The sequence below is a fragment of the Mustela nigripes genome, chromosome 7 (assembly GCF_022355385.1).
Source record: "Mustela nigripes isolate SB6536 chromosome 7, MUSNIG.SB6536, whole genome shotgun sequence".
NCBI classification, from domain to species: Eukaryota; Metazoa; Chordata; class Mammalia; order Carnivora; family Mustelidae; genus Mustela; species Mustela nigripes.
Window position 1 is genome coordinate 131,888,814 of NC_081563.1, and position 27,500 is coordinate 131,916,313.

Below are 27,500 nucleotides of genomic sequence, written 5' to 3' on the forward strand. Positions count from 1 at the left end.
AAAAAAAAAAAAAAAAAAAAAAAAAAAAAAAAAAAAAGCCAAAAAAACCAAAAATTTCCAAAAAGCAAAAACAAAAAGAAAGAGAGAGGAAAAAAAATCCAAAACAAACAAACAAACAAACAAGGCAGAACCAACCTCTACTTCAATCCAGCCGGCACAAGCCACCCGTGTCTGCCACCCGGAGAGGGGGGTCTCTGGCCCGTGGTGGAGGAGTTGCAGGGGGGATCGCCAGGGGGACAGAGGCCGAGTGACGCCCTAGGAGCCACCGGGCAGGAGGCGGAGGAGACCCAGAGAGGCGAGAGAGCAGCGGGCCCCCGCGCGCGGCTCGGGGCTGGGGCGCCAGAAGTGGGACTGGAGCGAAGTAGAGCGATGCCAAGGAGGAAACAGCAGGCACCCAAGCGGGCGGCAGGTAAGAGAACCGGCTCCGCTTCGGGGCTGCCCGGCGCGCCGAGCTCCTCGCCCGCCCTCCTAGCCCCCGGGTGCCCCAGGACGCCACCCCCTGAGCTGTGGGGGGAGCTCGCTCGGGGCGCCCCTCTCTGCCCCGCGAATAACCCCATCCTCTCTGTCTCTCTCTCTCTCTCTCTCTCTCTCTCTCTCTCTCGCCTTCTTCCGTCTCCCAAATCCTCCCCTGTGCAGGCTCGGGTTGGGTGGGGGGGAAAGCTATCCCACCAAGCCTTCCCTCCTTAAACTTTTTTTCCCTCCACCCTCTACCCCACCCCTAACTTTCTCCCCGTGTGTTCCTTGCCTCTCGGGCCAGAGTTGGGTTGAGGATTTGGGGTGCGGGGGTAGGGAGACGGTCCTGACACCCCCCGCATCCCTCCGCGTGGTCAGTGCCAGTGGCTTCTGGCCTCGAGGGACAGCGTCTCCTCTCGCTGGGGTTTGGGGCGCTGAAGTGTGAGGCTTGCCCAAGCCCTGGGCTGCAGGCTGGTTTGGGGCAAGCAGTGAGAGTTTAACTTTGATCACCAAGGTGGAAAAAAACCACCCCAGGAAAGAAATGAACCTTTGAATATGCTTTCTAAATATGCTTGGGAATCTCATCAACACTCTTTCTCTTTAAAAAGGGGGAAAAAAGAACATTGAAACAGCTCTGGATTTTCTTTGCCCAGAGAGAGTTGCAAACTTTGTAAATTGATTTGTATGCTAGCCCGTCTGAATCCTTCCTTAGCAGCCCCCCTCCCTTCCCCCCAAATAGAGAGGAACAGGTTAATGGATCGGTACAATAGACCTTCTAAAGGATTTTTTTTTTTTTTTCCTTTTGGGTTGCTTAATTGCTTTTTTAATAGTATGCTGGGGTTTTGTTTCTCGGAAGTGTAATATGAAAGTTCATTTTTCTCCTGCCAGACCCACCCACTGAAAAATCAGCTTTCCACTTGATTGCTAGTTTTGATTTGACATTTGATTGATCACCTGTCATCTCGCTGCCTTTGATCTATTCATTCTTGATATATATCAATAAATCACTCACCATGGTAACTCAGAGTGCCAGTGACGCAAGCCTTGCCCTCTAGATTCAGAGCCAGACATGCACAATTATTATCTTGTTTGGCTTTTAATGTGGGCGTTTTTATTTCTTTGTGTCCTTTAGTTGAATCAGGGCTTTAGCGAAAAGCTGAAGTTTTTTCCCTCCCAGTCTCTGTCTTTACCCTAGTGCTTTAGGCGGCATTCGTTAGGGCTGGTGTTCTGCAGACCCAACAAGACATTTCCTTCTGTTGTAACACGAGCGAAACGTTAGGGAGAAGTTCGGTGGAACTCTTCTGTAAACTTTGTAAAACCACCCTTAGAACAAACCCAAAGTTCGTTACAAACCTGGGCAAAGTGGGTGTTTGTGTCTGAACATGCTGGACCACCAGCGTCACCTTCCATCATGGCCTGATTCCAGCCTGATTGGCAGTCCATGTGCTTTGAAATATCCACAATTATTTTCTCTTCAGAGCGCAGAATTTCTTCCGTAACCATGTGTAGATTGGTTCAAATTGCATGCGGAAATATCATTTATAAAGCTTTGATTCATGTATTTTCCAACTGTTTCCCTAAGAGCAAAATAATTAAAATATTTTTGGGGCTCTGTATATTTACAACTTGCCTTTCCAACTCTGGCTGCCTCTTTTGAAAACAGTTTCTCCCTTCTGCCCCTGCCTCTATCCCTGTCTACATTTAACTCACTTACTTAAAAATGAAAAACAAACAAACAAAAAACTTAGATTATTTTGCCATCTGACAGCTTTGGGGTGTGCATTGGGCTTCTAGACCCGGGAAAAGTAAGCGTGCGCCTTCTAGTTCGGGCAACCCAAGTTTTCGTGTAGCTAGATTATTAGAGATAATGTCCTTATTGTCCCAAAAGAGAAACCTGGGCAACCGTCCAGCAAGAAGTGATATTGCCCTGAAAATTACTCTTTTTTTTTTCCCCCCCTTGTTGTTCCGGTAAAGGCCATCAACAACTAGGCAGTAATTTAAATTACCAGAATGACTGGACATGTCTCCTTTGGTAAGCTCATTATAAAAAGTGCATTGCTCAGAATTGTACTACTTTGATTATAATTATCCTCTGATCAATGAGGATCCAGGTGTATGTAACATAATGCTGTATCACGTTATTTAAATTAGATCCTTTTCATTAAGCCCATATCTATTGGACCTGGCTTGTCTCTTTACTGTAGTTTGTGTGTGTGTGTGTGTGTTAGAAACTTGTGACTGCGGTTTCAGATTTCTGGCCTGTTGTATGCCTACTGTCTTTATATGTTTGTTTTCATGGCTTTATTCTTTTCACTGAAAAAAGCAGAAAGCCTGGTGTAGCCGGAAGGGAATGATGCATATTGTATACAGTGAGGCCCCGCTTAAGTATGTATTTGCACACATATTAATAAAACGGGTATTTTTTCATGCAAGGTCTCTTTCCTCCAAAGTCATCGATGCTGTCCTCTGTTTTAGCTGAGGTGAGGACTCGGGAGGAAAGTTAGCCCCTTTGGGATTCTTGAGCCCATTGACATACAGGGAAGAGACCAACGTGGGTTCTAGGATTGTGTCTGTACTAACTTTTATCACCGCCTGAAATTAAAAACAATGCACAACTGTAAGTAATTACTCCCATAGACTGATGTTGAAAGCTTGATTTCTAGCTTGATTAATGAATAATGTAAGATAGAAGAAGCCTGATTCTGAGTGAATCAGAGCTGAGACTCTTTCCCAAGAACCGTTCGAGGCAATTTGATTCTTTTGCGTTATTAGTTTGAAGTTCCAGGTTTCAAGGAATCAGTTACAGAACTTTCTAATAAAGCAGGTATGCAGCTGGAATGAACAAGATGATCCTGTAAGTGATGGGAAATTTCAGTCTTTATGTGTTATGTTCTGCCCCCCCCCCCCCGCCCCCTTTAAGGGAAGGGATGTGAGGTAGGCAGTTCTCTTTAAGGAAACAGCTAAGTCAGAACATTTCCCTCTGAAATGTCATTCTTCCTGGCTTTCTACAGCTACGCTATTCCACCATACTATTACTTCGGGCAAGAAAAAAAGTTCAGAAAACAGCCTATAGTACCCCAGGGGTCTGTGTATGTGTGAGTGTGTGTGCTCCCGCTTCCTTGGGCGTCAGTTTCACTCGCTGCTAAGATGTATCCATTTTCACCTGAGAATATTGCAGAATTTTCTATCAGCATCTTTTCCCCCTATTTTAGGGCAGATAGAGAAGATGGCAGAAAGGTAAAATAAACCAGAGCAGTGTTTTGATTTGTTTGTATTTTGCAGGATGCCGAGTAGTTAAAAATTTAAAATTGCAGACTTCCGCTGCAAACCCTTTTATTTTCTACAATCTGTCACAGCCTCTGTACACAGACATGTGTAATACATATATTTTATTTTACCACCCTGAACTATTGTTTTTATATAATGCCAGCCAAGTGTAATAGAATGCAAAATCTTTGGGGCTTGTGAATATCGAATGTATACGTAAGTTGCAGGGATCTGCTTCTGCCAGCCCAAAGAGATTAAATGTTTCCTTCTTGTTGACTCTCATCAACTATCTGATAATCCAGATCTGAGGAAAGTCTCGCAGGGAAGAACAGCTCCCTCAATTTATTTTGTTTATTTAATATGGAGATGAATAATGCAGATTTTGTTTTCATGAATGTCCTTGTGTGGCAGTAAACATTAGACTATTAGCAATCATTACTTAAAAGTTGCAATTTGCACCTTAATGGCATAGTTTATTTACATGGGAAGCATATTCAGCAGGGACAGTTCTGAATCCTGCAATGGAGCAGAGTTGACCCCAGCGATCTCCTTTCCAGCCTCATAAGAGCGGTGCCTGGGTGAACCCCGGAGGTCTCAGCAATCTCCACCAGCGGGGCGGGGAGGGGGGGCAGGCAGCTCAGGGGGAAATTTACCTTTAATTTACTGGCAAGTGGGATTGCATTCGAGAGGGAAGAGGAATCGGGGTGGAGCCCGGACCCTGGCACTCTCACTTTGTTGACACATACTTCAGAAAGACAAGTTCACATTTTGAAGATTTAAATACTGCACGCTCTAGACCCCATCCTCTTACCCAAACGGTATGGTTTTAACAGATGAATGGAAAAAATAAACACACATACCTCAGAGGGGGCTGAGCAGCATGAACTGTTCTTGTTATTTAAGGCAGATCCCTGAAAAAGGAAGCACAGGTCCCCCGAAATCGCATCCTGCACACAGCGTTTTGGATGGAAATTGATTACTTAAGTGGTCCCTTCCCCACTCCCCTCCTGATTCCCTTCTCCCACCTCTCACCTCACCCTTAAAGACCCAGATTGAATGGGACATCTCAAAAGCCCATTTGTTTTCGGCATTTATTGATTTCATTTTTAATCTGCCATATCAGGACACAATACATTAGCCCTAATCAGCAGATTGCAAGTGACAGGGAGTTCTAGTGGAAAGTAGGTGAGGGAGAGGGGGCTCTGAGAAACTTCTGTGCCACGAATATCTTCTCGAGCCTTGGGGGTTAGAGATTGGAGGCTACTTTTGAGGAGGTCATAGAAACCGTCCTCAGAACTACTGTGCATTTATTTTTCTACCACCTTACATTGATTTGTCTCCCACTCACCTTGATTCTACCGTTTGGGAAACCTTCACACCCAACAAATACCTCCTAGGCATCTTTAGCAGATCTGTCCCTGGAAGCATCTTGCCTTTTGTCACATTCTCCAACAGAGGCTTCTGTTTTCATTTTATCCCAGGTGACTTCGCACGCATTTGACGGAATTTCTCCAACTGGATAATACCTGGGTTGATCTATTTATTTTCCCAGTGGCTTGGGGATTGTCCTCTCAATTGAGCAGGTTTTAAAGGGGCACTGAGCCTGGCATTATTCAAGGCCGTGTAAAACGATACACTTCTGCTCATCCCTGCAAGTCAGCTTCGGAAAATCAGGCAGGAAGGAAACCTGTTCATGTTTGTGTTAGGTCTGAAATTAGCTGACATGTGTTAAATGACCAGAGTAGATACCTTCCATCACTGCATGCGTACCATCCATTTTATTTAGGTATGCCATGGTCTGGGAAGACTCAGCCACTATTTCAAAGGTGTGCCTGCGTCCACCCAAGTTCCCTTTAAAAAGCACAGAATTGCCTAACAAATTCTCTGTTAAAACCAGGCATACACAGAGTATCATTTTCGTTTGATGCAAAGTCAGTTGGAAATACATTAACAGAGAGTGTCTTGCATCGCTTCCCTGAAGCAGTGCTTTTTCATTACATATTTAATTACAATCAAATTGAGCGACTTTTATAAAAAAATTACAGTGGTATTAAAAGAAGCTTGGCACACAAATAATTTTATTGCTTTGCAAGTTGAGAATGCTGTTATATTTTTATTTACTTGGGAGAAATTTATTTTCATTTTCTAATGTGACAAATACAGAATATATTTTCCTGTCGTCGGATCAGGGAGATCTCAGCCTCCTGCCTCTTTAGATCCTGTTCATCCTGGAAGAGGTTTTCATATTCCTTTTTCAGTAATTTGTAACAATTTATATCTATTTTTTTAATCATTTTAAGTTCTATAAATTTCATTTAAAGTTAGAAATTCTCCTTTTCCTTAGGGTGACCTTTGGTGAGCAGCTCTTTGATTATAAATGAGCTTAGTCATTCAAACCACATAAGAAACAAACTCGTTGAGAGAGTTTGCTTGATTGCCTGCATATTGCAATGAGAAACACACACACACACACTTAGCATATATTTACCGGCCTCTATCACATAACCTGATTTTCACTGGATTTACCATCTCTTTCATTTTTTTCTGTACTACCCTGACCTTTCAGTCGCTTCTTTTAGGAACTTGTTTTAGGGGAAGGGCTGGGATAGCTTTGAAAGGGAGTGTCATGCGACGCTTGTCTTCCAGAAATAATAATGAAAATTAGATACTTTAGAGCTCAGATATTCACTTTGGGACTCTGTCTGCAGACTCACAGGGAAGAGTCTCTGTAAACACATGGTGTGGTATCGAACTTGGACACTGGCCTGAAGGGTCTACCGCAGTGTGGCTGTATTTTTGCAGAGAAAGGTGTAGGACTTAGGTCCCATCTGAGGACACCGTCTGCATGCACAGACACACAGATGAGGCCTCTGAGATGCAAGTGGGAATTGCTGATATATTTGTTTCCAAAGCAAACTCCATGGGTGAAGTGATAAAATAATTGGGAGAGATTTGAGTGTCATTAAAATAGTTACGTAGAATTTTCGGCTATTGCCGCTCTGAATCTTTTGCATTTCCTCTGCAGAAAAAAAGATGTCCTCTGGGCATCCTCCAGTACTTTGTGATGCTAAAGCAATGCCTCAAATTGTTGAAAATCTTAGAAATTAAAATGCAGGAGGCACAGCGAGATAATCCTGTTATTAATATATCAGCATTATTTTGCTTAACAACAGGGAAATAAATGCACAATGCAAAAGTTTTAGAGATAATGAATTTAGAGAAATCACACAGAAAAAAAAAAAAAAACCTAGATCATATTTGAAAGCTTTTGTCTTGAATTTTTTTCTTGAAGTAAGAGTGCTCTTTCCCTCTGTGTCATTTAAAACAAAAACAAAAACACAACAGTTTCAGTATCACCATACCTAGAACCCAACCTCAAACAGGGTCTAATAAAATTCTCTCTGGATGTACAATGATATAGGACATTATATTACAGGTCCCTTTAAAAAAAAAAAAAATCGCTTTAGAAAACCAAAAGAGGGTATGCAAAATAAAAGTAGAGTCTCAACAGGCTCTCTATTATAGCTCACTCAGGGTTCAAGATCCAAACTTTGTTCGGCAGAGTAAGAAGAAGATAGCACTGCATTTTAACTACACATCTCCCCTTGGCACATGAGAGGCAACAGAGCAGGGAAGATTTTTAAGGAGCTGTTTAGCTCTTTTTGCATCTGTCTCCAAAGACTAATTTAATTGAGAAGCTGTAGTGTCCATTTATGCTAAAGGAAAAACCTCGTGTTTCCATAAAGCTGCTAGACACTAAGGTGGGTTTAAAAAAAAAAAAAGCGATGTTCTACAGTTTCTGTTAGTACAAAAATTAAGATCACTGGTCTTAATTAGTTGAGTGCTTTCAGAACTTAATGAATACTCTGGAATCACCCCTGAGCTTTCTTCTTAAAGCTACATCTAAGTAATTTCTATGGAAATTACACAGCTTAGATACTAAGGTGGGCAGAATATAGTTATTGTTTTTAATGAAAATAGTTACAAAGGGCACAAAGAGATAAAAACGGTTTTTGGCTGCCATTCTGTTTGTAACGAATTTGGAAGAAACTTCCCTAATGTTTTTCTGCAGCAGGAAAAAACCCGTGAAATCCGGTGACGTGGACGGTAGAAAAAGGAAGCAGAAGGTCAAGGTATTCTATAGGGGAGAAGGGACTTGTATAAGCCAGAGCAATGGCATATAAATATTTCTATCTAAACTGCAAGGGGCTTACTTTAAATCACTTGAATTTATCAGATTCTTGAAATTTTCCAATAATTTAGAAACCTCTCTCTCATACCCCAAGGGAGATATGAATAGCTTCTGGGCCAAGATGATGCTGTAGAGAAGAGGTAAATCTACTCTAGGCGTTCAGTACCATTTGGTACAAAAGAAATGCCAAAATGAAAAGCTATAAGCATGTTTTATATCAGAGTTGCCTTCGGCTAGTTTCCTTTATTAGAAAGTTGAGTACATGGCTTTGTGCTTCTTTTTGTTTTCCCTGCAGAGATTAGGCTTGAGATTGTGAATGGAGCCCTAGAACAGGAAGAAGTGACTTGGGTTCTGCTTACGGCTTTGCCCACACTCGTTGTATGGCCCTGGACAAGCTCTTACTTCAGGAATAGGAATATGAGCTCAGGAGTCAGAATGACCCAAGTTCAAGTTCCTAGGTCTGCTTCTATTCTTTGCCTGGAAGACTTGGGCAAGCCACTCACATCTCTGCCTCCCACCCCTACTTTCCAACCTTTACAATGGGGATAGTCATCGTTCTTCTTAAGGCCCAGGTTTTTGAAAGGATTACATGAGCCTGGGGCTGAGAAATTGCAGGGAAACTCTTAGGGGTCAAAGCTGACAGTGGTAGTGTGTCTTTACCTTGAATGGCCAGACCATGAGAAATTTATACCGGAAGGAAGATGAGCAACCTGTATCGCGATCACCATGAGATTAGGGGATCGGGGCTTGGAAGAAATCAGACATGGGTGCATTTTGGTTTTTAAAACTGGAAATAGAGTCACTGAAGAGTGTCTTAACCTCTTCTGAGGCTGACACATGCCTGGGTGGTTGGAGACCTGCGCCAGTTCAAAAAAAAGTTTCTATCCCCAAAGATAGTAATTATAATGCTAGCAGCAACAATTGCAACAACAGTAATAACCATATCTGCCAGGATGTAAGTGTTTATTATATACCAGGCACTTTTCCAAGTGTTTCATATATTCCCATTGTTTAAACAGCAATTATTTCTTGAGTTCCTACTATGCGCCAGGGTCTGTTCTGGCCACCTGCATCCTGGCAGGGGTCGGGTGGGCTGGATTAATAGGAAGAATATGATCCCTGGGGATCTTACCCTCCAGGAAGGGGAAGCTAGAGAATATACAAGAAAATTAACAAAGAAAAAAAAAGATAATTTTCATAGAGAAGAAAGCTCCATGATGACAGATTTATAAGAGTAAAAGTTGGGGAGTGGGAGTTTGGCAAAGCAAGTGTGGAAGGTCGGGGAATACTTGTCCTAGAGAGGACATCTGAGCCAAGTTTTATCTTTATAACATTCTTATGTGTTAGATGCTGGTGTAATCCCTACTTTACTTTGATGGGGATCTAAGAAACCTGGAGAGCAACTCGTTCAAGGTCATGCAGTGGCCACGCTGGGTTTTAAACTTTCTGCTTCCAAAGCCCATACCCTTAATCTATTGTGATAGTTTATCTAGGATAACTATAGTGATTTGCCAAGGAAGGACCCGCTCCTATTATTCTTTCCCTGCATCTTTTGTGATGTCTAAGCCTGTGGGGAGGGTATTAAAAACACCGAAAGAAGATGCTGCCCGTAGTGGCATCGCCAAATAGAATCTCGGGTCCTCTCTCATATATGAAGTTGGTGTTTTCTCGAATATTCCTTCTTGTGTGTGTATGTGCGTTTGTGCATTCATTCATTCAACAGATGTTCATTGTGCACCTGCTGCCTGCCAGGCATTGAGCTAGGTGCTGGGGTTTCACAGTAAGAAAAGACCCTGCCCTCAAACAGCTAATATTCTTGTGAGGAAGACCAGAAAGCTAATCAACAAATAAATATACTAAATAGTTCTAACTGCATTTCATAAAAATAAATCAGGGTTGATGGAATGAAGAGGGATAAGAGGGTTGCCTTTTTATATAGAGTGGTCAGGACTGGTATTCCTGAGGTGCTAACCCTTGACCAGACCTGAACCAAAAGTGAGGAACTAACCAAGCACAGATCTGGGAGGAACATTCCAAGCAGTTAGCACGTAAGGCCAGAGCTGACCTGTATGTTGGAGGAACATGTGGGAGCCCGCTGTGGCCAGAACAGGTAAGATGGCGAGAGAGGCTGATAAGAAATGAGGCAGGGGAAGAAGACAGGGGCAGATCTTGTGTAATTTTCTCAATATGGGTCTCATCATGACGGGATGGAGAGTTTCCGGAAGGGAAGTGATGGGATCTGTTTGGGTTATCAAGAGAACATTTCACAGTCAGTATTTCAAAGGTGGTAGTGGATTTGGGTCTCCTTCCCCCCCCCCCCACCCCGACCCCTCAGGGATGGTAAGTAGGATGCTCAAAACGATGGGGGTGGCAGACAGCGCGTGGAGATTGAAAACCCCAGCCCAGCCGTTATGGAGGGATGGCCTGGTGCTGGGGGAGCCACATCGGTGAGGCTACAAAAAAAAGCAAATGTTCAGAGCCAGCCAAATCTGGGATCCAGTTGCAATTCCCTACTTCACTGGCCAGCGGGGTTTTCAGGGAAGTTCCTTCAACTCCCCGCACCTCCGTGTCCTCATCTGTCACGTGGGCACGCAATATGGCGCACCTCCCATGGCGGTGGGGACCCGTAGCTGATGGGACGTAGAGAAAACCCTCGGCACAGCCCCCGGCATGCATGGAGGGCTGTTTGGTTTCGTTTGTTTGTTAACAAATGCATGTTTTTATTCTCCTTCCTGTTGTCATTTTTACTTTTTTCTATAGGGATTCCAGGAAAAATCTAGGCACTTGAATTAGTCCTTGGTACCTATTAGGCACTAAATAAATATTTCCTGATGAGTGAATAAACGAGGCTGTAAATAAATGAATAAATACTTACATGAGCATATTACTTTGTATACTAATTAATTACTTTTGAGTAGAAGGATCTCTTTTATGCATCTAAAATTTTTTGGCAGACCTCCGCACCGATCACGATCCTAACTGCGCCTTGAGTACTTATCCGTTTAAAAAATATTAATGACGAAAAGACAGCGATTTCAGTGATACACTTGCAATATGTTTATCATGACATCATGTGCCTTCACGGAAAGAGCAGTGATTTCACCTCTTTTGACGTATTATTTAACATCTTCTAGACCGTGCTTACTGATAACGTGAGTTAGTAGATTATCTCATGAAGCCAAGAGCCCCCAGAAGGAGCGTCCCTGATGCTGGTGAAGGAGCTGGGGATCCTCGTTTTCTGACCCCTGAGCTTGACCTCTCCCACCGCTGTCCAGGTGCCCGCTCAGGGGTGCCCGAAACCTCCCGATGCTCCCAGCCTCCCAGGGTTTGGCACCCCCTCCCCCACCACAGACCTGTGCTCAGCCCCTCAGGCCCAAGGTGGCAGAGCTTAGGGGTTGTTAAGCTAATAGGAGAAGGCTACAGGCTGTTTCCTGGTAACCCAGTCTCTACTTTTTAACTGTCACCTTCAGGGAAGTGTCTGGGAGACGCGTGAGGGGAGGCTGGCTGGTGCCTGCTAAGTTCTATCTCAGGACAAAGTGATTTGGGATCACGGCAAGCCTTTGGGAATTTTTGCTGCCTGCCTCGGGCTCTTTATTTAACCAACATTACTGAAGGTCTGCTGTGCACCAGGGACCGTGGAAGGTGCCGGGACTGGAGCTTAGGATCAAGGGGACCAAAGGCCTGCCTTCTGGAAGCTTCCATTTTGTCTAGCAGACAGGTCACAGACAAGCGAGCAGGTGCCTATGCCAGCGTGTTCTATGTGCCAGGGAGAGACCGAAGAGGAAAGCAGGGGGTAGGGCAAGAGGGAGAGTGCGCCAGCTTGGATGAGACGGCCAGGAAAGGCCTCTCTGGAAGTGACATCGCAACTGGGTTCTGAGTGCAGCGGCAGGGAGAGAAGTGTGCCTGAGCTCACGTGGGGGCGGGGGTGGGGAGGGGCGGGTGGGGGGCGGAGGGGGAGGCACCTGCAGGCGTGGCTGACGGTGCTGGCCTGGCGCAAGCAGGGGCTGGTGGGCAGCGAGGATGCCAGGGCGGTGGAACCCGGTGGAACCCGGTGGGGACAGGAGGACAGGCAGCCGCCAAGCCTCCAGGACCGAGGAACTAGTAAGGAACAGTGTGCTGACTTGAGGCCTTGGAAGGCAAGGGAGCAGGGTGGACAGGACCTGACTTGGGTTTTTACTGCACACTTCTGGCTGTCATGTGATACACCAGGACCAGGGCTGCATGCCGCTGACCCTGTAGGAGGCTCCTGCACCAGTCTGGCCCAAAGCTGGTGACAACTTGAACCAGAATGACAGTGGGGGAGGTGGGAGACACAGTCCGAAGTCGGACGACAGGATGTGCTGAGAATGGCAGCTGGCTGTGGCGTAGACCGAGAGGCGTGTCTGAAACGTGGGCCTGAGTTTATCTTCTGAATTCTAATTCTCTCATTCGTGCTTGTATTTCTGTCCTCTAGTTATTACACCCCGGGCTCTTACTGAAAGTCATCAGTGTTTATTCTCTAAGCCAGAGGGAAAACAAGGGAAGTATTTGAAGGTGCATTTACTCTAGAATTGACTATAGAGAGGAAGAGGCCACCCTTCAAAGCACATTTCATGAAGTCCTGGAATCCACACCCCCACACTCATCTCCGCACACCCACCAGTGGACACAGGGTCAAGGCAAGGCAGTGACCCTGGAGCAGACCAGGGGTCGATTTCTTTCCAATGGGTCACTTCCTCGCTGTATAACCTTGGGCACTTTGACCTCTCAGACTTCCAATTTCCTCATTAGTGAAATAGATCTAATAGAAGGACTCATCTCATTGGGTTTTTAGTAGGATTCATTGGGATAAATCAGACAATGTGCTTAGGACAATGCCTGGTACAATGTAAGTGGTCAATGCATTGCAGTCATCACAGGAACAAGTTAATAAACCTCTCCATGCCTTGGATTTTTTGTTGGGAGGAGCCAGGTATGAACACGACCAAACACCAAGCACAGTGCTTCATACACAGCGCTCCACACGTGTTCAGTTTTAAAATTAGGACCATGACTCTGAGCTCATGACCATGAAGGGATCTTATTATGTCTTGTTTGCTTTCGTCTACAAAGCCTGGCACATAGTTGATGCTCAATAAATGTGATTTGATACAATGAATGATGGTTATTAAGAGTCAGAGTAAGGAAACCTAAGACAAAGGTGCATCTCTGTGAGGAGGGGCCGAGACCACCGACTCATACCGTCATCTCCTCTAGTCAACACTCCTGATAGCCATCTCCTCTGCCTGTGGGAGCTTTACGGGGTGTTTTAATGAGCAAATCAAGCCCATCCCTGCATGTTTTTTGAGCCAAAGTTGCCCAATTATGGACTGCCATACCCCTGGTGGAGAGTTTTAAGTAGCTCCGAGTCATGCACAAAGTATGAACAATGTCCCTTTTCCAACACTGTTTCCACCCTTCTGATTTAATCAGGAGCAAAGTCTGATTTGGTGTTAGCCTTCCTTAAACACCTGTCTCATGCTTATGTCTCAGAAAGAGCAGGCTTCAAATTCAGAGACTTTTTCAAGTAACAGTAGCCAGTGAAAGAAAAAAATAAACCCTTAGATTTTCATTTTCTGATCATTTGAGGCCAATGATGCTGGTTTTTCACTGTCAGGGGTGACGTAAGTTTCATTTTAAAAGACAATCATGCAGGTAAATAGAAAAGGGAATCATTGTAAGGGAATATATTAAAAAAGGAATAGTTGGGGGAGGCTATTGCACAAGCCTGGGGTTGGGGCAGAATGACTGACGGGGAGGACCCGTGGGCGTCCAGGACCTGGGCGGGGCCAAGGATTCGTGGAGCAGCTGTGAGCAAGGGCTGCTAAGTCACACTTGGGTCAGACAAACACCCAGAAAATGGAGGCTTTCATGAAAACTTCAAAAAAGTTTGAAAACCCGGAGGAACTTCCTTTCCCAGGATTATCAGAGAGAAACTCTGGAGAGTCTTTACTGGCCGAGGAAATTTTGCAGACGTGGAGGGATTGGGAATAATGCTCTGGTTTGGCATCTGGGGTAGAGCAGTGGTTCTCAACCTTCCGTTGGTGCCCTCGACACCAGATGAAAATGCGGCCTTGCCAGATGCCCAGGCCAGTGCCTAGCAGATCTGCTTCCCTAGGATAGGGTCGGGGCCTGTGAATCTGCATGTGAAACTCCTACCACGGCTTTGAATTACAGGTTACAGGGGGAAAAGCTCAGTTTTCTCCTTCTGTCTTCATCTTCTCCCCCGCCCCCTACCTGTCTTTCTCCTCCTCCTCCTCCTCGTCTTTCTCTGTCTCTCGATTCTCAATGCCAAAACATTTAAGCATTTAAAAAATCATTTGAGGGGATCCATATCCACTTTGGGCTTTTAGTCAACAGAAAAAATAGAAGGACTCTCTTCTTCCCCTCTCCCTCTCTCCTGCAATTGCCTGTTTTTAGCAATGGTGGGGACCATTTTCCCTAATGCATTTCAACAAGGAAATGCATCCATTTACGCTTTTGTCTACCTCGTCATGGCACCAAACATCAGAGCCCAGAGCATCCCTCAGTTAAGGAGAAAGACAAGCAACCTGGCAAACATCTCACAGGGGCTCCATTTGCTTGGGAGTTGGCCGGCACCCTGGAGGCTGGAGTCAAGAGACAAGAAAGAAAACAAAAGGAATGTCCCGGAACTTTATTTTTTTATTTCTTACGCTTCTCCTCAGTTCTGGGAACGCTACGAGTTGGGAGGGCGGAAAACCCGGCTTCATTCTTCGGCACCCCCTCTGCCTTCTTTCTCTCCGTTTCATGGGTTCTCCTGCTTTCTTCGGTGGCTCGGTTTCCTCTGGTCCCTCTTTTTCTTTTTTTCCTTCCTGATTCCTCCCAGGAATGAGACTTCCAAGGCCTTTCTGTCTAGCAGCTGTGCATCTATGGGTGAAGGGAATCAAAATGCTGATGGTGACGATCAGGAAGAGGACACTAGTCATAATGGTCACTTGTCATAATGGCTACCGCTTGCTGACTGGAATGACCCTAAATCCAGAGTCAACCCTTACTAGTTAATGTTCACAGGGCACTTGACTTCATACAGGTGTCTCCCCACAACACCCTGAAAGCCAGATGTGATTATCAACGGCCCACTGAAGAGCTAAGGGAATTAAGTTTGGGGAAACGTCAAATAGCTTGAAGATCACCCAGGCTTTCAAATAAGACACTGAAACCTGGCTCTGCCTGCCAGAGGGATAGTACTCAGACACTGTGTTTTGTTGTTTCTCCCAGTATTTAAGGCTTAATGGCAGAGAGTCACATAAACAAACGTCCATAGTCTAGTGCAGATACATTCGGACAAAGGGCACGGACTGAAATGTAGTGTTTCCTCCAGGTTGAAGTCAGTCTGTTGTGGCGAGGAAAAAAAGAGTTACCATCCTGCTTATCAGAATCCGAAGCACCATCTTTAAAAGTGGAACCTATGAAGATTAAAAGGAATGGATAGGATTTTTGAAACCTCTTGAGCTTTCCACAATAGCATTATCTTAAGTCCATTCCTGTTTCATTGAACTGATATGGGGGGGAAAACCCACAAAAACCAGAAACACAGTCCATCTGGGGTGTCTCAAGAAGTAATTGTGCTCACCCACTTCCTACACTGTCTTTGCAGATGTGTCCCAAAGTCAGACACTGCTCATCTGTTCCCTATAAATCTCTTGTAGGCTCCATGACTCTTCCTGGCCGTCAAAATATAGAACACATGCAGTGACGCTGCCCTCTTATTTATTTTAGCAAATGAAAGCTACCCTCACAGATTTCCCTTTTATGCTCCTCACGATATTTATGGTCAAGGTTCCTGAAGGTGCTTCTTACTTGTAACTATTTAATTATAGGTAACATTTAAATGATTACTCTGAATAATATGAAAAAAAGATGGTCGTGAAATTCAAGGAGTTGTATCTCAGAGGGAAAATGTTGCTTACAACAGAAATCATGGTAGGATCTCTCTTTGGAGAAAATTTTTAAAAACCCTAACAGTTGTTTCTAGTTGTTGTTGGTTAAAAGTTTTGTTTTGTTTTGTTTTGTTTTAATATTTAAATGTGGGTAGCATTTTGAAACAAACCTTTGTAATGATACAGTTTGGCAAACTGCCTAGCTATCTGATTTGAGGTTATTCTATTGAGTAATGGACTGAAATTATCATCTTATTTTATTGTCTTTAACATAAATATTTTCTTTATTAATATTGGGTGGGGATAGGCAATCCTATGGAATGGAAGAAAGAGCTGTCCACAATAAGAGGAACTTATTTCACTTGATCAGGGAATTTCAGAGATAAAGGAATTAAACGGTATGGATAAAGCTACATCATCTCTGAATGCCAATCTTAAAATCTCTGTGCCTCAGTACTGTAAATAGGAATGAATGAGAACAATTACTTCCAAGCACCGCTTTGAGGATTTAAAAAGTAGATACTTATTAGTACTTGAAAGAGAGCCCTATGCATAATAAGTGTTCAGCAAATATTATTATTTCCCCCCCTAACTCTCTCCCCAGAGACAGGCATAATTCAGACTTTGGTAGGTGTATCCTTCATTATTTGTCATTTTACCTGCATATACATGTAGCTGGGGGCATTATTATCTTTCTGTATATATTTAATATTTTATGTAAATATTTTTACATGGTTTTACACATTGATTTTTTAAACTCTGTGCGTAGGTTCTATCCAAGTAGGTAAGTAAGCAGGTGGAGAAAAAAAAAAAAAAAAAGAGGGGGAGGGAGAGGGTAGATCAAAAAAGTATAGTGAATTCCTTTTCATATGTTTTATAATATTCCGCCATAAGAATGATGATTTTTTTACTCATTTATTGACTCTCCTCTGTTCAGAGACACTTAGTATATTTTAAAGTTTTTATTACTACATACAATCCTGTACTGAATGTTCTTGGGAGTTTTTACAATTGTCCCATAAACAATTTACATCGAGAAAAGTAGTTGTGAGAATTCGACTCTGCACCTAGCAAGAAAATCAGTTGAGAAAAGTAAACATTAGAGGAACAGTGAATACGTCTTACTTTGGAATATCCTTGGTGACTTTACTGAAATATATACTTCTCTTACCAAAAAAATGTAACTGGTTCATTCGCACCTAATTGGCATTTGTGAAAATGTCTGCTTAAAGTAAGTAAACTGAGTAACTAAAATATGTCCATAATCCCAGTAATGGCTGAGACTCAGCCATCTACATGGTTTCAATCCCAAATCTGTCAAGAAAATGGTCATGAGCCGCCTTCGGGTGGAGTGGGGAACAGAGAGAAGCAAAAAGGAGCACGTGACTCGCATCCCAGAGCCTGCATCTGTCCTCAGAGTCTGTGCTGGACGGAGCTTCAGAGTCGGACAGCCATTCCCATCCGGATCCTGGAGCCCTGGGGGGTGGCCAGCACGAGGGGGTTGTGGGAGGAAAGAAGGGGCCCTTGGATTTTGTGCAGCAGTGTCACAGGTGGAACCCTAACAACAGACTTTGTGCAGTTTGGCGTGTTAGGCAGCGAAACTGACCTTTAAGGCACTTTAGCAAACACGTATCAAGGCCCGCCACTCAGTTCTGGGAGGTAGAAATATTAATAAGACAGGACCTCGGGATGCAGAGGGTCTGTGTAGTACCAGACGCTTTTCACAACCGAGATCAGCAGCATCCTTAGATGCTATGTGTATAGCACGTGTATGCTATGGTTCTGTTTTACTGTGGGGACACTTGTGATTGTGTATCTTTTGTGTGCCTTGGCTGGATTACGTATGCTGTGAGCCTTCGTATGTGTCTGGGGGTGAGGGGCGAGGGTGGAAAGCCCTCACTGTGCATGAGTTTTGTGTTAGGGGTGCACATGGCCAGTGCACGCGCTCCCACCATGGCTCAGCTATGAACAGAATCACCTGCCAGCCCGGCAGGATTTTCCCCGGGAACACGAAGCCAGCATCACGGTGTATCTCCCCGGAGGGGTAGGTCTGTGGCCCTGCCCTGGGGGAGAAGGAAAGCGAACCATAGTTACGCCCATGTTCCCTGCCTGGCAAAATTAGCACTAGATGGAAGGTGTCCATAACAGATGCCGCGGGAAGGCAGGCAGGCTCCAGAAACTCGGTGGCTGTTTCCTGGTCTGTATTTTATCACGTCGGGGGTTGAGCCTTCAGATCGTGGGGACCACTTCATGTTCAGTACCTGGAACACAGTAGGTGTTCCTGTGGGATACACGAAAGAATGAATCAATGACTGAATAAAGGGTTAGCCAAGGTTCCTGGAGCCTTTGCCGTGCTTAGATACCTGGATGATGGATGCCCACGGGGCTGAAGCTAGTAGGTTCTTAGTAAATGTTGAATGGAGAAATGAACGCACACACGTTGCGCATGTGAACGTTTGCTTATCTCTGAAGCAGGCTCTAAATCATAAGAAAACAGTTCCCTGGCGGGGTTTTTATTCTTCCTCTGGCGGTCCCACGGGAGCACCTTGTCTGCTGTCCCTTTGGTTTAATTATTGTTCTTTGAGATCAGCACGACAGCCCTTCTGTTTATTGTCAAACTGCAGCCACAAATGGAGAAATAAAGAACAAGGCTCGGGTTGGGCGGGGGAGGGGGGGTGCGTGGAATCTCTCTAGTTCAGGGACAGGAACCTCCCCGAAGATACTGTTCTTTTAGGGAGGCAAGAAGAAGGTGGCAAAGTTGCGGGTAGGAGTTTTGAAACTTGCCAAACCCATAAACCAACAACACTGCGTGGCTGCTTCCATAAATGTTTAATACGTTTTATCATCTTGTGACGAAGGTTAAACAAATGTGAGTCCTTTGAGGCATTATTTACTGGAAGCAAAGTTATGGCATCAACATCTGTGTTTCCAATCACTTAGACGAGGAACAGATCAAATAAATCAGGAGAAATTCCACAGCGTAACTTCTGTGTTATTATCTCTGGAGCAGAAGAATGTAAGTAACTCTTTTAGGTACCCTCTGTTTTCGACTTCGGACGTTTCTTTACTTGTGAGACTTTTTTTTTATTCATTTTGTGACCTTCAAAGACTATGCCTTCACTCTCTTTTGTAGAAAGTTGCCATAAAAACATCCACAATAGAAGTACTTAAAAATTTCTCTCAGGGAATCTGGCTATTTCAGCCAACATTCTCATTTGGGAATGGGCTCACAGTTCCAATATATAACATCCATATAATTTAACCTCATAAATTTCTTTTTTTCACGGTGATGTAATGGGGGGACTGACCTAGAGTTTGTAAATGTTCCCTGCTCACTGCATTCCCGCGGGCAACATAACATTCTAGACAGTGTTTTATGTGCCCTGATTAAAATATAATGTATTCTTGCATTTCCTGTGGACTGACCTGTTAGTGCTCCAAGCAGAATATTTAAGCAACACCGAGATGTTTTCAACTGTGTAACAATGCACAGTGTGAGGTGTTTTTTGTTTTCTGTTTTTAAGAAAAAAAAAAAAAAAAAAAGATCTGATTTTCATTTGAGACCACAGTCCCCTGGGCACCGACTCCACAAGAAAAGTTTTGTGCTCTGGCTTAACTTTTGAGTCTGCCACTGCCCTCCGATAAATAAACAGGAATACTTGTTTGTAACTCCAGCTTGAATTCTGGAGCATGTACTTTGAACTGCTCTCCTGCAAGGGAAGGACTTGGACAAGTTAGTGGCGAGTCCTCCAAGATAAAACGGTAGCAGTGGAAACTTACAGCATTTTTTATGAGAAGAAAAAAATGTTTCATTGAAATAAGAGGAAGGTTTTCCTATAGTCCTTGCATCATGAAAACAGCTGCAGCAAATAAACCACTCAGAAAAACCATTTGTAGATTGACATGTTTCAATCTTCTGTGGGAGGAACACGGAGTAAAAGTGAAGAGTAGTTCTTGTCCTTTACTAGTAAAAGTAGAGAGGAGCTCCATAGGAGCAAAGGAGAATTTGTTGGGGGGGCGGGGCTTGAGCATGAAACTGCTGGGCAGACATGGATGCAGCCTGGAGATCTTCTAGCGCATGAACCTCGTTCTGGGAATAACATGAAAGAGACATGGAAGCGACATGAGGGAAGGAGGGCTGGTGGGATCACGTGGGTTCCTGGAAGATAAGTTCGTGAAAGGAGTGTTTGTATTTGAGAGTCATTCTTTAATTTTTAAAAGATTTTTATTATTTATTTGAAAGAGAGAGAGAGCACATGAGCAAGGGGAAGTGGCAGAGAGGGAGAAGCAGACTCCCTGCTGAGCAGGGAGCCCAATGTGGGTTTGATCCCAGGATCCCGAGATCATAACCAAAGCTGAAGCCCGAGGCTTAAAGGACGGAGCCACCCAGGTGCCCAGAGAGTCATTCTTTTATTAATTTAGCAGATACTTATTAATGTCTATTGTTTTCAAGACCCTGTGCTGTGTGCCAGGGCTATAAACCTAAATAAGGCACAGACTCTGTCTTCACAGGTTAGTGATAGAGCACCCAGAGCAAAGCCAGAGAGTGATGGCCAGAGTGATAGCTGGATGGATGGATGGATGCATGGATGGATGGATGGATGGATGGATGGATGGATGGTTGGTTGGATGAAGACGTCTGTGATTTACTGGAAACTCAAGTTCCTTTCTGTTTGTATGTTTGCTTGTTTCTGGGTCTAATTGTTGATCTGGCAAGATGTTATCCCGGACAGTCCCTGACCCTTCCTTCAGCGATAGTTCCCTGATCTCTTCCTTGAACCATTTCTGAACCCAGGTCCCTTCTTGCCTGTATACCCTCGCCCCTGCTCAGCTCTTAGGGCAATAATTTGCTGTAAATGTTCTTGGCTTTGTCCCTGGTTGGCAATGCTGGGTCTTTTTCACTGCTCACCATAATCTTTCCTCTGTTTTGTTCCCTGAAAAATAATAATCAAATGTGTTGACATTTGCTGAGAGTCTACTCCGTGCCAGGCACTGCCCCAAATGCTTTACATGAACCTGACATCAGTTAGCTGTACTCTCCACTGCCAAGGCGACACATCGCTCCTGTTCCCATTTTCCAGGTATGAAAACTGAGGCACAGAGTGGTTACGTAATATCCTCACATAGCAAGTATATATAGCACAACCAGAATTTCATCGCAGGTGTGTTGGACTCCAGTGGCACACCTGGCGTGTAACCTGGGCACCTTTAGATGCTGAAATTTTGATGAATCATGGCGCCTGCCGTAAATTATACCTCATCTTTGTGATTCAGCTGAGCCTCAGCCTTGGCACCTGTGGGTACAGAGACCCAAGTGTTGGGAGTGGAACAGGTCTGTCTCTGAAACTCTTCTTTCGTCTCTCACATGGTGGTCACAGTGGTCACCTGGCAGTGTCTAACTTAGCATTTCTGGCAGAAGAAAGCACTCCTTTGGGGGATGCCCAGAAAATGTCCTGGGGTTTACATTGGCCCACATGGGTCTGGGTGACCAGCTTCGAAGCGATCACAGGCCTCTGATTGGCCTCCCTTCCCCATGTGTCCAACCAGAGTTGCAAGAGCCAGGAGCAGCGAGTAGCCATTTGCCAAAGCAAAATCAAGGTGATATTTACCAAAATCAGGGAGAATGCCTACCAGGCCAACAGAGTCAGTAGCGTTATACTGTATCCTCTGAAGGGTCCCAACCAATGGCCTTGAACTCAGATTCAAATGGAGGCTGTTACTTTCTGTCCAACTTTAGGTAAGTTGTTTAGCTTCTAAGCACTAGGTTGTCAGTTTTGAAAATAATTATCCTCATACCACTTTGGGTTACCAAGTGGATTATATAGGCTGTGCATGTAGTGTGCTTAGTGCAAACCCAGCACATAGTATGTGTTCAATAAATGTTAGTTAATGGGATGGCTATGGAGGTGATCGCCGACAACCGTCTGGGGACTATCAGGATGATGTCTTTGGAGACGTTCATGCTTCCGGGCATGCCATGAAACAAACAGGCCTACAAAAAATGGAAGTGGAGGTAAAAAAATAACTCTCAGAATAGTCAGCAGGATTGCAAGGACCACACTGGACGTCTTGCTCACCACAGCTTCTTTTTGGTTAAGGCCAAAAGTTCTGGGAAGCTTTCCTTTCATTTCCTTTCAAGTTTTGATTTATTTATTAATTAGGCAACATGGGAACTGACGAGCCTGAAATGATAAAGATGCTCACGATTTAAAAAAAAAAAAAAATGTTTTTGTATGTCAGCAGTGAAGGATGTGGGGAGGTTGAACGGGAGAAAATCGACTGTGTCGGCATCACCCAGAGTGGTGTCACTTGCCTGCTTTCCTGGGGTAAGAATGGTGGTAAAAATACGGGCACTCCGGGGCTGAGAAAGTGAGAGATTGTCTGCTTTCTTTGACTGTCTCTGGACTTGTTCAGAGACTCGCTGGTTGGATGGCAACTTGCTTTCTTGCGGAAAAATTGACATAGCAACACATATTGTGCATTCAAGGTCTAGAGAAGCCTTTTCTCCTGTAGTTGATTCTCCTGCACTGTGGTGTTTCTAGGCTACTGACATATGGGAAGGAGTCACTGTGTTTACGTGTGTGCACGACGCTCTCCCAGCAGCGTACAGTTGCTTGGGGCTGAATTATATGTGGAACCGAAGCCCTGGGTCCCCGGCTGCTGTTGATTTAGTCCGAGGCATATATAATGTCCTGGAAAAACCATTCCTGCTTCGTATCCCCTCACTTACTGTGTTATACAAGCTGCTGGCAAAGGTAATTATGCTTAATAGGGGCCACCTTTGATTTAAAGCTGCAGAGGTGAGTAATTAAATTGAGCAGCAAGCATGGGGGGTGGCGTGCAACCTTTGTTTGGGGACATTCGTTCGGAGCAGCTGGGATTGCTTACAAGGGCGGTGATTCTCCGGCTGTATCTGTCACCCAGATTGTCTTACAATCAGCCGACCTGGGAGAGAGCCCCGAAGCTGTTTTCCTCCCTCTATCCTCCGGAGGGCGCTCGCCTCCCCGGCTTCGGCCGCCCCCCCCCTGGCTCACAAGGCTCGCCTCCCCGTGGGGGTTCAGCATGGGCGTGTTCCCTGGCTCCTTACTGATCACCTCCACCGCCAGGATCAGTTCTATCCCCGGGACCAGCAGTCTTGAGATATCTAATCCTGGGGCCCCTGGAGGCAGAAGTCTGGGTCTGCCCGGACACCAACGAATGCATCCCTCGAATGACTAAATGTCAAAGGTTGAGTGTCTGCAAGATTTCATTTCAGTCCTATGTGTGCCTATTATTGCATTTCAAAGATTATCTGTGGATGTGTCTATACAGATATATACATATACATCTATTTTTTATAGCAAGCCCATCTTGGTTAGAGAAAAATAAATCCATGTGGACTGTCGTGCCCCAAAGTTTCTGAATTGTAGCACCCAAGCAAGGGGGTTTCTGTGGTGAGACCACCTAGGATCGGGACCCCCTTGCCACACAGGTGGCAGCAAAGTTGCAGGGAAGGAGCCCCCTTCCAGCCGAACCACAGAGGCTTCTGCAGGATTCCCAGGCTTGGTGACAGCGGCAGGACGGTTTCATACAGTCCAGAGGGACATTAGAAAAGTCCCCTTCTCTTACTCCACCCCTGCTCTTAGGACCAAGTCATGGCCTAGACCTTTCATACTCATGGTGTGGTCTGTGGCCTGGCTGCCTTGGCATCTCTTGGGAGCTTGCTGGAAATGTAAATTCTCGGGCCCTGCCCCAGCCCCAGCTGACTCAGAATTCGTGTTTTACAAAGATGCCCAGGGGACTCATGAGCACATAATGATTAAGCAGAATTCGCCTAGAGCCCCCTGCAGGGCTGGCTCCTGCCCGCCTTTGCGGCCTGATGTCCTTGTGGCCTCTTCTCCTGTGCTCTGGCTGCATCGTGCCCTCGCTCCCTCCTCTCAGGAACTAACACCTCACATGGTTTAGGTCTTGGCTGGAGTATCACTCCATCAGGGGACCTCTGACCCCCTTAGATCATATGGAGCCTAACCCCCTCCATGTTGGCCTCCGAAGTACCAGGTATGTCTGCTTTCTTCTGTTCAGCATTGACAGTCTACAATTCTTGGTTTATTTGATTCTTCTCCATCTCCTCCATCTCTCTGTGCCCACCCCACCCCCTACCCTCTCCTGCCAGGCCCCAGACAGGAAGTTCCATGAACGCAGAGGCCTGATTCCATCATTCCCATGTCCTGAGGCCCCGGCACTGTATCCAGTACATGTTAGAAGCTCAAAAAGTATTTGTCCAATGAACAGATGCATGTTCTCAGGCTATAGAAAGAGGACTGTGAGAGGTACGTGACTTGCTCCTCGGTGTCTCTCTTTAGGAACTGTCAGAAAATTCTAGAACTGCCTTCTGTTGCCTCGATTCCAGGTCATGAAACAACAGAGCTGCTGTTTATTAAACATCAACCACATATTGAGCATTCGCCTACCTAATACGACATTTTACACATTTATGAGTGAACCAATGAATGTACTGTGGCTTAAAGCAGTGATTCAGATTAAACAACAAGGAGGTGGCAAGACAAGAAAACAGGTTCCGCCTATCACTCCAGCACCAAGGAGGCTGACAACATGCTCTCTGCCTTGGGTTGGCCATCAGCTGCGCTCACTAAGAGACGCAGAGTTCCCTCTGCTCCCTGTTAGAATAAGTCTTCATTGAACACACCCACTGTATGCTAAGTCTGTTCTAGACGAGGAACAACAGTAGATAAAATGTCTTGGGACCCAGCTCTCATGGGGCAGAGCCAACATACGTTTAAGATGCACAGTGGTGGAAACGTCAAAGAAGAAAAACCAAGCATAGCCAAAGGGTAGAGATGAGGAAGAGGAACTCTCATGTTATAGCTCTTGGACTCCTTCCCTGCTGTATCCCCAGCAAGGAGCTCCTGGTCTGGCACATAATGGATGCTCAATTAACACCCATTGTCAATGGACTGACAGATGGGATTAGGAGTTTCAGAAGGGGTCTGACCATAAAAGGGCAGAGAAAAATGGGCCGATTTAAGAATTAGAATTTCTGACCCTGTTGTCTAGAAGCTAGGTGCTGTCTAAGCCCCAGGGTTGTGGTTAGAATCATGAGAATAACTCTAGAACTCTCAAACAACAGAAAACAAAACCCAACAACACAGTGCTTAGCTTATTTCTTGGCTGAATTTTAGCATCACGATTTCCAGAAGCAGGACTCAGCATATGTTTTTAAAAATAACCTCACGGTTGAGTCTGATCTGCATAGAAGGTTGAGAAACAGTGCTCCCACCAGTTGGAATGATAACACCACCTGTCATTTGTTGAGTGCCTACTGTGTGCCCAGCAAGGTACTCAGTGACGCACAACAACTTCCCTGAGACAGAAGACGATGGGGACAAGGACAAAAGCCTAGAGGATATTAATTGAATGACTGCCTTGGTCCAGGTGGTGTGCTAAGCCCTAAATGTGGCTCAACTATTTTTCATTTTCACGACCATCTTAGGAGATGGGTCCTTTATTGTCTTGCTTGCTGTCATGGGAATTTCGGAGAAGTTTCAAGTAAATATCAGATATGTGATTTCTGAGCAGGGTTGATAAATTATGACCCATGAGCCAAATTCAGCTTACCACCTGTGTTTGTAGTATTTATGAGCTAGCATAATTTTTATGTTTTTAAATGTTTGGTGGTGGGGAGGGGATGGAGAATTTTTTTTTTTTTTTTCTCTCCTGTTACCTAAGCACCTTGCTTTTGTCTCTTAGCCTTCAAAACCTGAAATATATACTGTTTGGCTCTTTATAGGCAAAGTTTGCTGGGTCCTGTTCTAGAGATTTTTTTTTTTTCAACCTGTTATACGCACATAGAACAGTTGTGTGCAAGATAATTTTCGGTGGTAGAATCATGCCTTTTTAAAAATAGTTATGGTTTTAATTTTCTGTATATTACCCAAGGAAAATAGAACCAGTCCATTAAAACTATGATTTCATGAGTATTATTGCTGAATCCAATGTAAAGAAAAAAAAACAAATCCATTTAAAGTCAATTTTGGAAAAAAATTAAAAATATCACAGAGACTATGAGATAAAACAAAAATCAAGAAGATGATTTAAAAAAAGAAAGGGTTAACACTGGCTTCAGGGCCAGGAAGTGGGGTGAGTAGTGAAAGGGGAAATAATAGAAGTAATTGAACTTAGATAAGAAAAACGTAGGAGGCCAGCCATGCCTATAGCCTTTTCCATTTTTAATAGTCTGTGCGTTTGGGTTTCTTAGAACCCTTGTTTTTCAGGACTTTTTGATCTCTCGAGGCCTCTTCCAGGCTCTGCTTCTATGACGTTTCCTCAGGAGATGCAGACACAAGCTGGGGGTTGTGCAGGTTTCTTTATAGCTCAAGGCACCGTCTTCCTGTGTTCCCCCTTCTGCTGACTTAGGAGGACAGATGTGCGAACCTCAGATGGGTTCAGAGGTCTGGGGAGGAACTCTCAGAGGCTCTTCAGTTCAGCCAGGAGTGGAAAAGGGGCGGGGGGGAGCAATGTGGTAAGTAGGGTTGCTGTTTTGAGATACAGAGAGCAGAGATTGGGAAAAGCATGATGGTAAATCCTACTAAAACAACCAAGAAGGTAACAACAGGAAGTCCCTGAGCCCTGGGGAGGCCAAGTCTGGGTTGATAATGACAAGGGAGTGTGTGGGGTGGGGGGAGGGTATGCTGATTTTTTTTTTTTTTTTAATACAGATCATTTTGTCCTTTGCAGTTAAAGCTTCAGTTCGGTAGCTTTGAGACAAACAGGAAAGTCTGTGTTATTCTTTACAGGAACACATCAAAGGTCGTTTCTGGCAACAGTCAAAATGTCTGTCAAGGAAGGAGAGGGGATTGTGGAGGTATTCATGACCTGTTTGAAGAACTGGTGTTAAAAACACATTCAAGAAGGAATAATGTTAGTTAGAAGATGAAAGGAAAGTAAGAGAGAAGGAAGCTTCTTGCTTAGTCCAGCCCACCCGTGACTGTCTCCCACCGTGTGTGTCGTGTCCGAGAGTGAGACAGCACAAAATAATCCATCCCACTTGTCCTTTTTGTCCTCAACAAAATAAAGCCTAACTTCTCTTGTGTTTCACGTTGAAAGAAGAGGCAAACAAACCAAAACAAAACAAAAAAAACGGGCACAACTAAAGCACTTGTTCAAAAGCGCGTGACATTTCACGAAGGTTGAACATTACGTACATTTTCCGTGTCGAGTTTCATACACAGAGTATCATTGTTTGATGGGGCATAGCTGTGGTTTTGAGGGTGCTCGTCTGGAAGGGAGTTCCTGTGCTGCAGGGATGAGATCTCACTGCTGTGATGGAGAGCAGACTAAATATCATTATGGCTCTTTTATCAAGGTTTAAAGGAAATAGAAAAAGAAAGCGGAAGCTGTCAACACTCTAACCAGGTCTATGGTGAGGTACACGCCAACCCAGGGAGGCAAGTCCAGGATTGTTGTTCTCACCTGACCGCGCATGACTTCAGTGTTGTAACTGAGGGTCAGCATTTAATGAGCACTTACGATGTGCCCTATACTTTGGGTGAATTTTGCATCTGAAATCTCACCTAAATTAAAAAAGATGATACCCACGTGAGAGATGGGCATCTGTGCCCATCTGTGAAATGAACACAGCCCTGCTTATCTACGGACTCAGGAGTGCACGA

The 27,500-nt window shown here is 44.6% G+C and overlaps 1 protein-coding gene across 3 annotated transcripts in view; it reads left to right on the plus strand.

The window, feature by feature from the left end:
• Window positions 1–325: 325 nt before the first annotated feature.
• The window catches only part of TSHZ2 (teashirt zinc finger homeobox 2), a 431,469-nt gene continuing 404,294 nt past the window's right edge, over window positions 326–27,500 (plus strand). For all 3 annotated transcript variants that reach the window (XM_059407254.1, XM_059407255.1, XM_059407253.1), the window contains exon 1: window positions 326–409. In XM_059407254.1, the coding sequence (XP_059263237.1) occupies window positions 370–409 (40 nt within the window). In that variant the 5' untranslated portion in view covers window positions 326–369. The remainder of the gene's footprint in view (window positions 410–27,500) is intronic.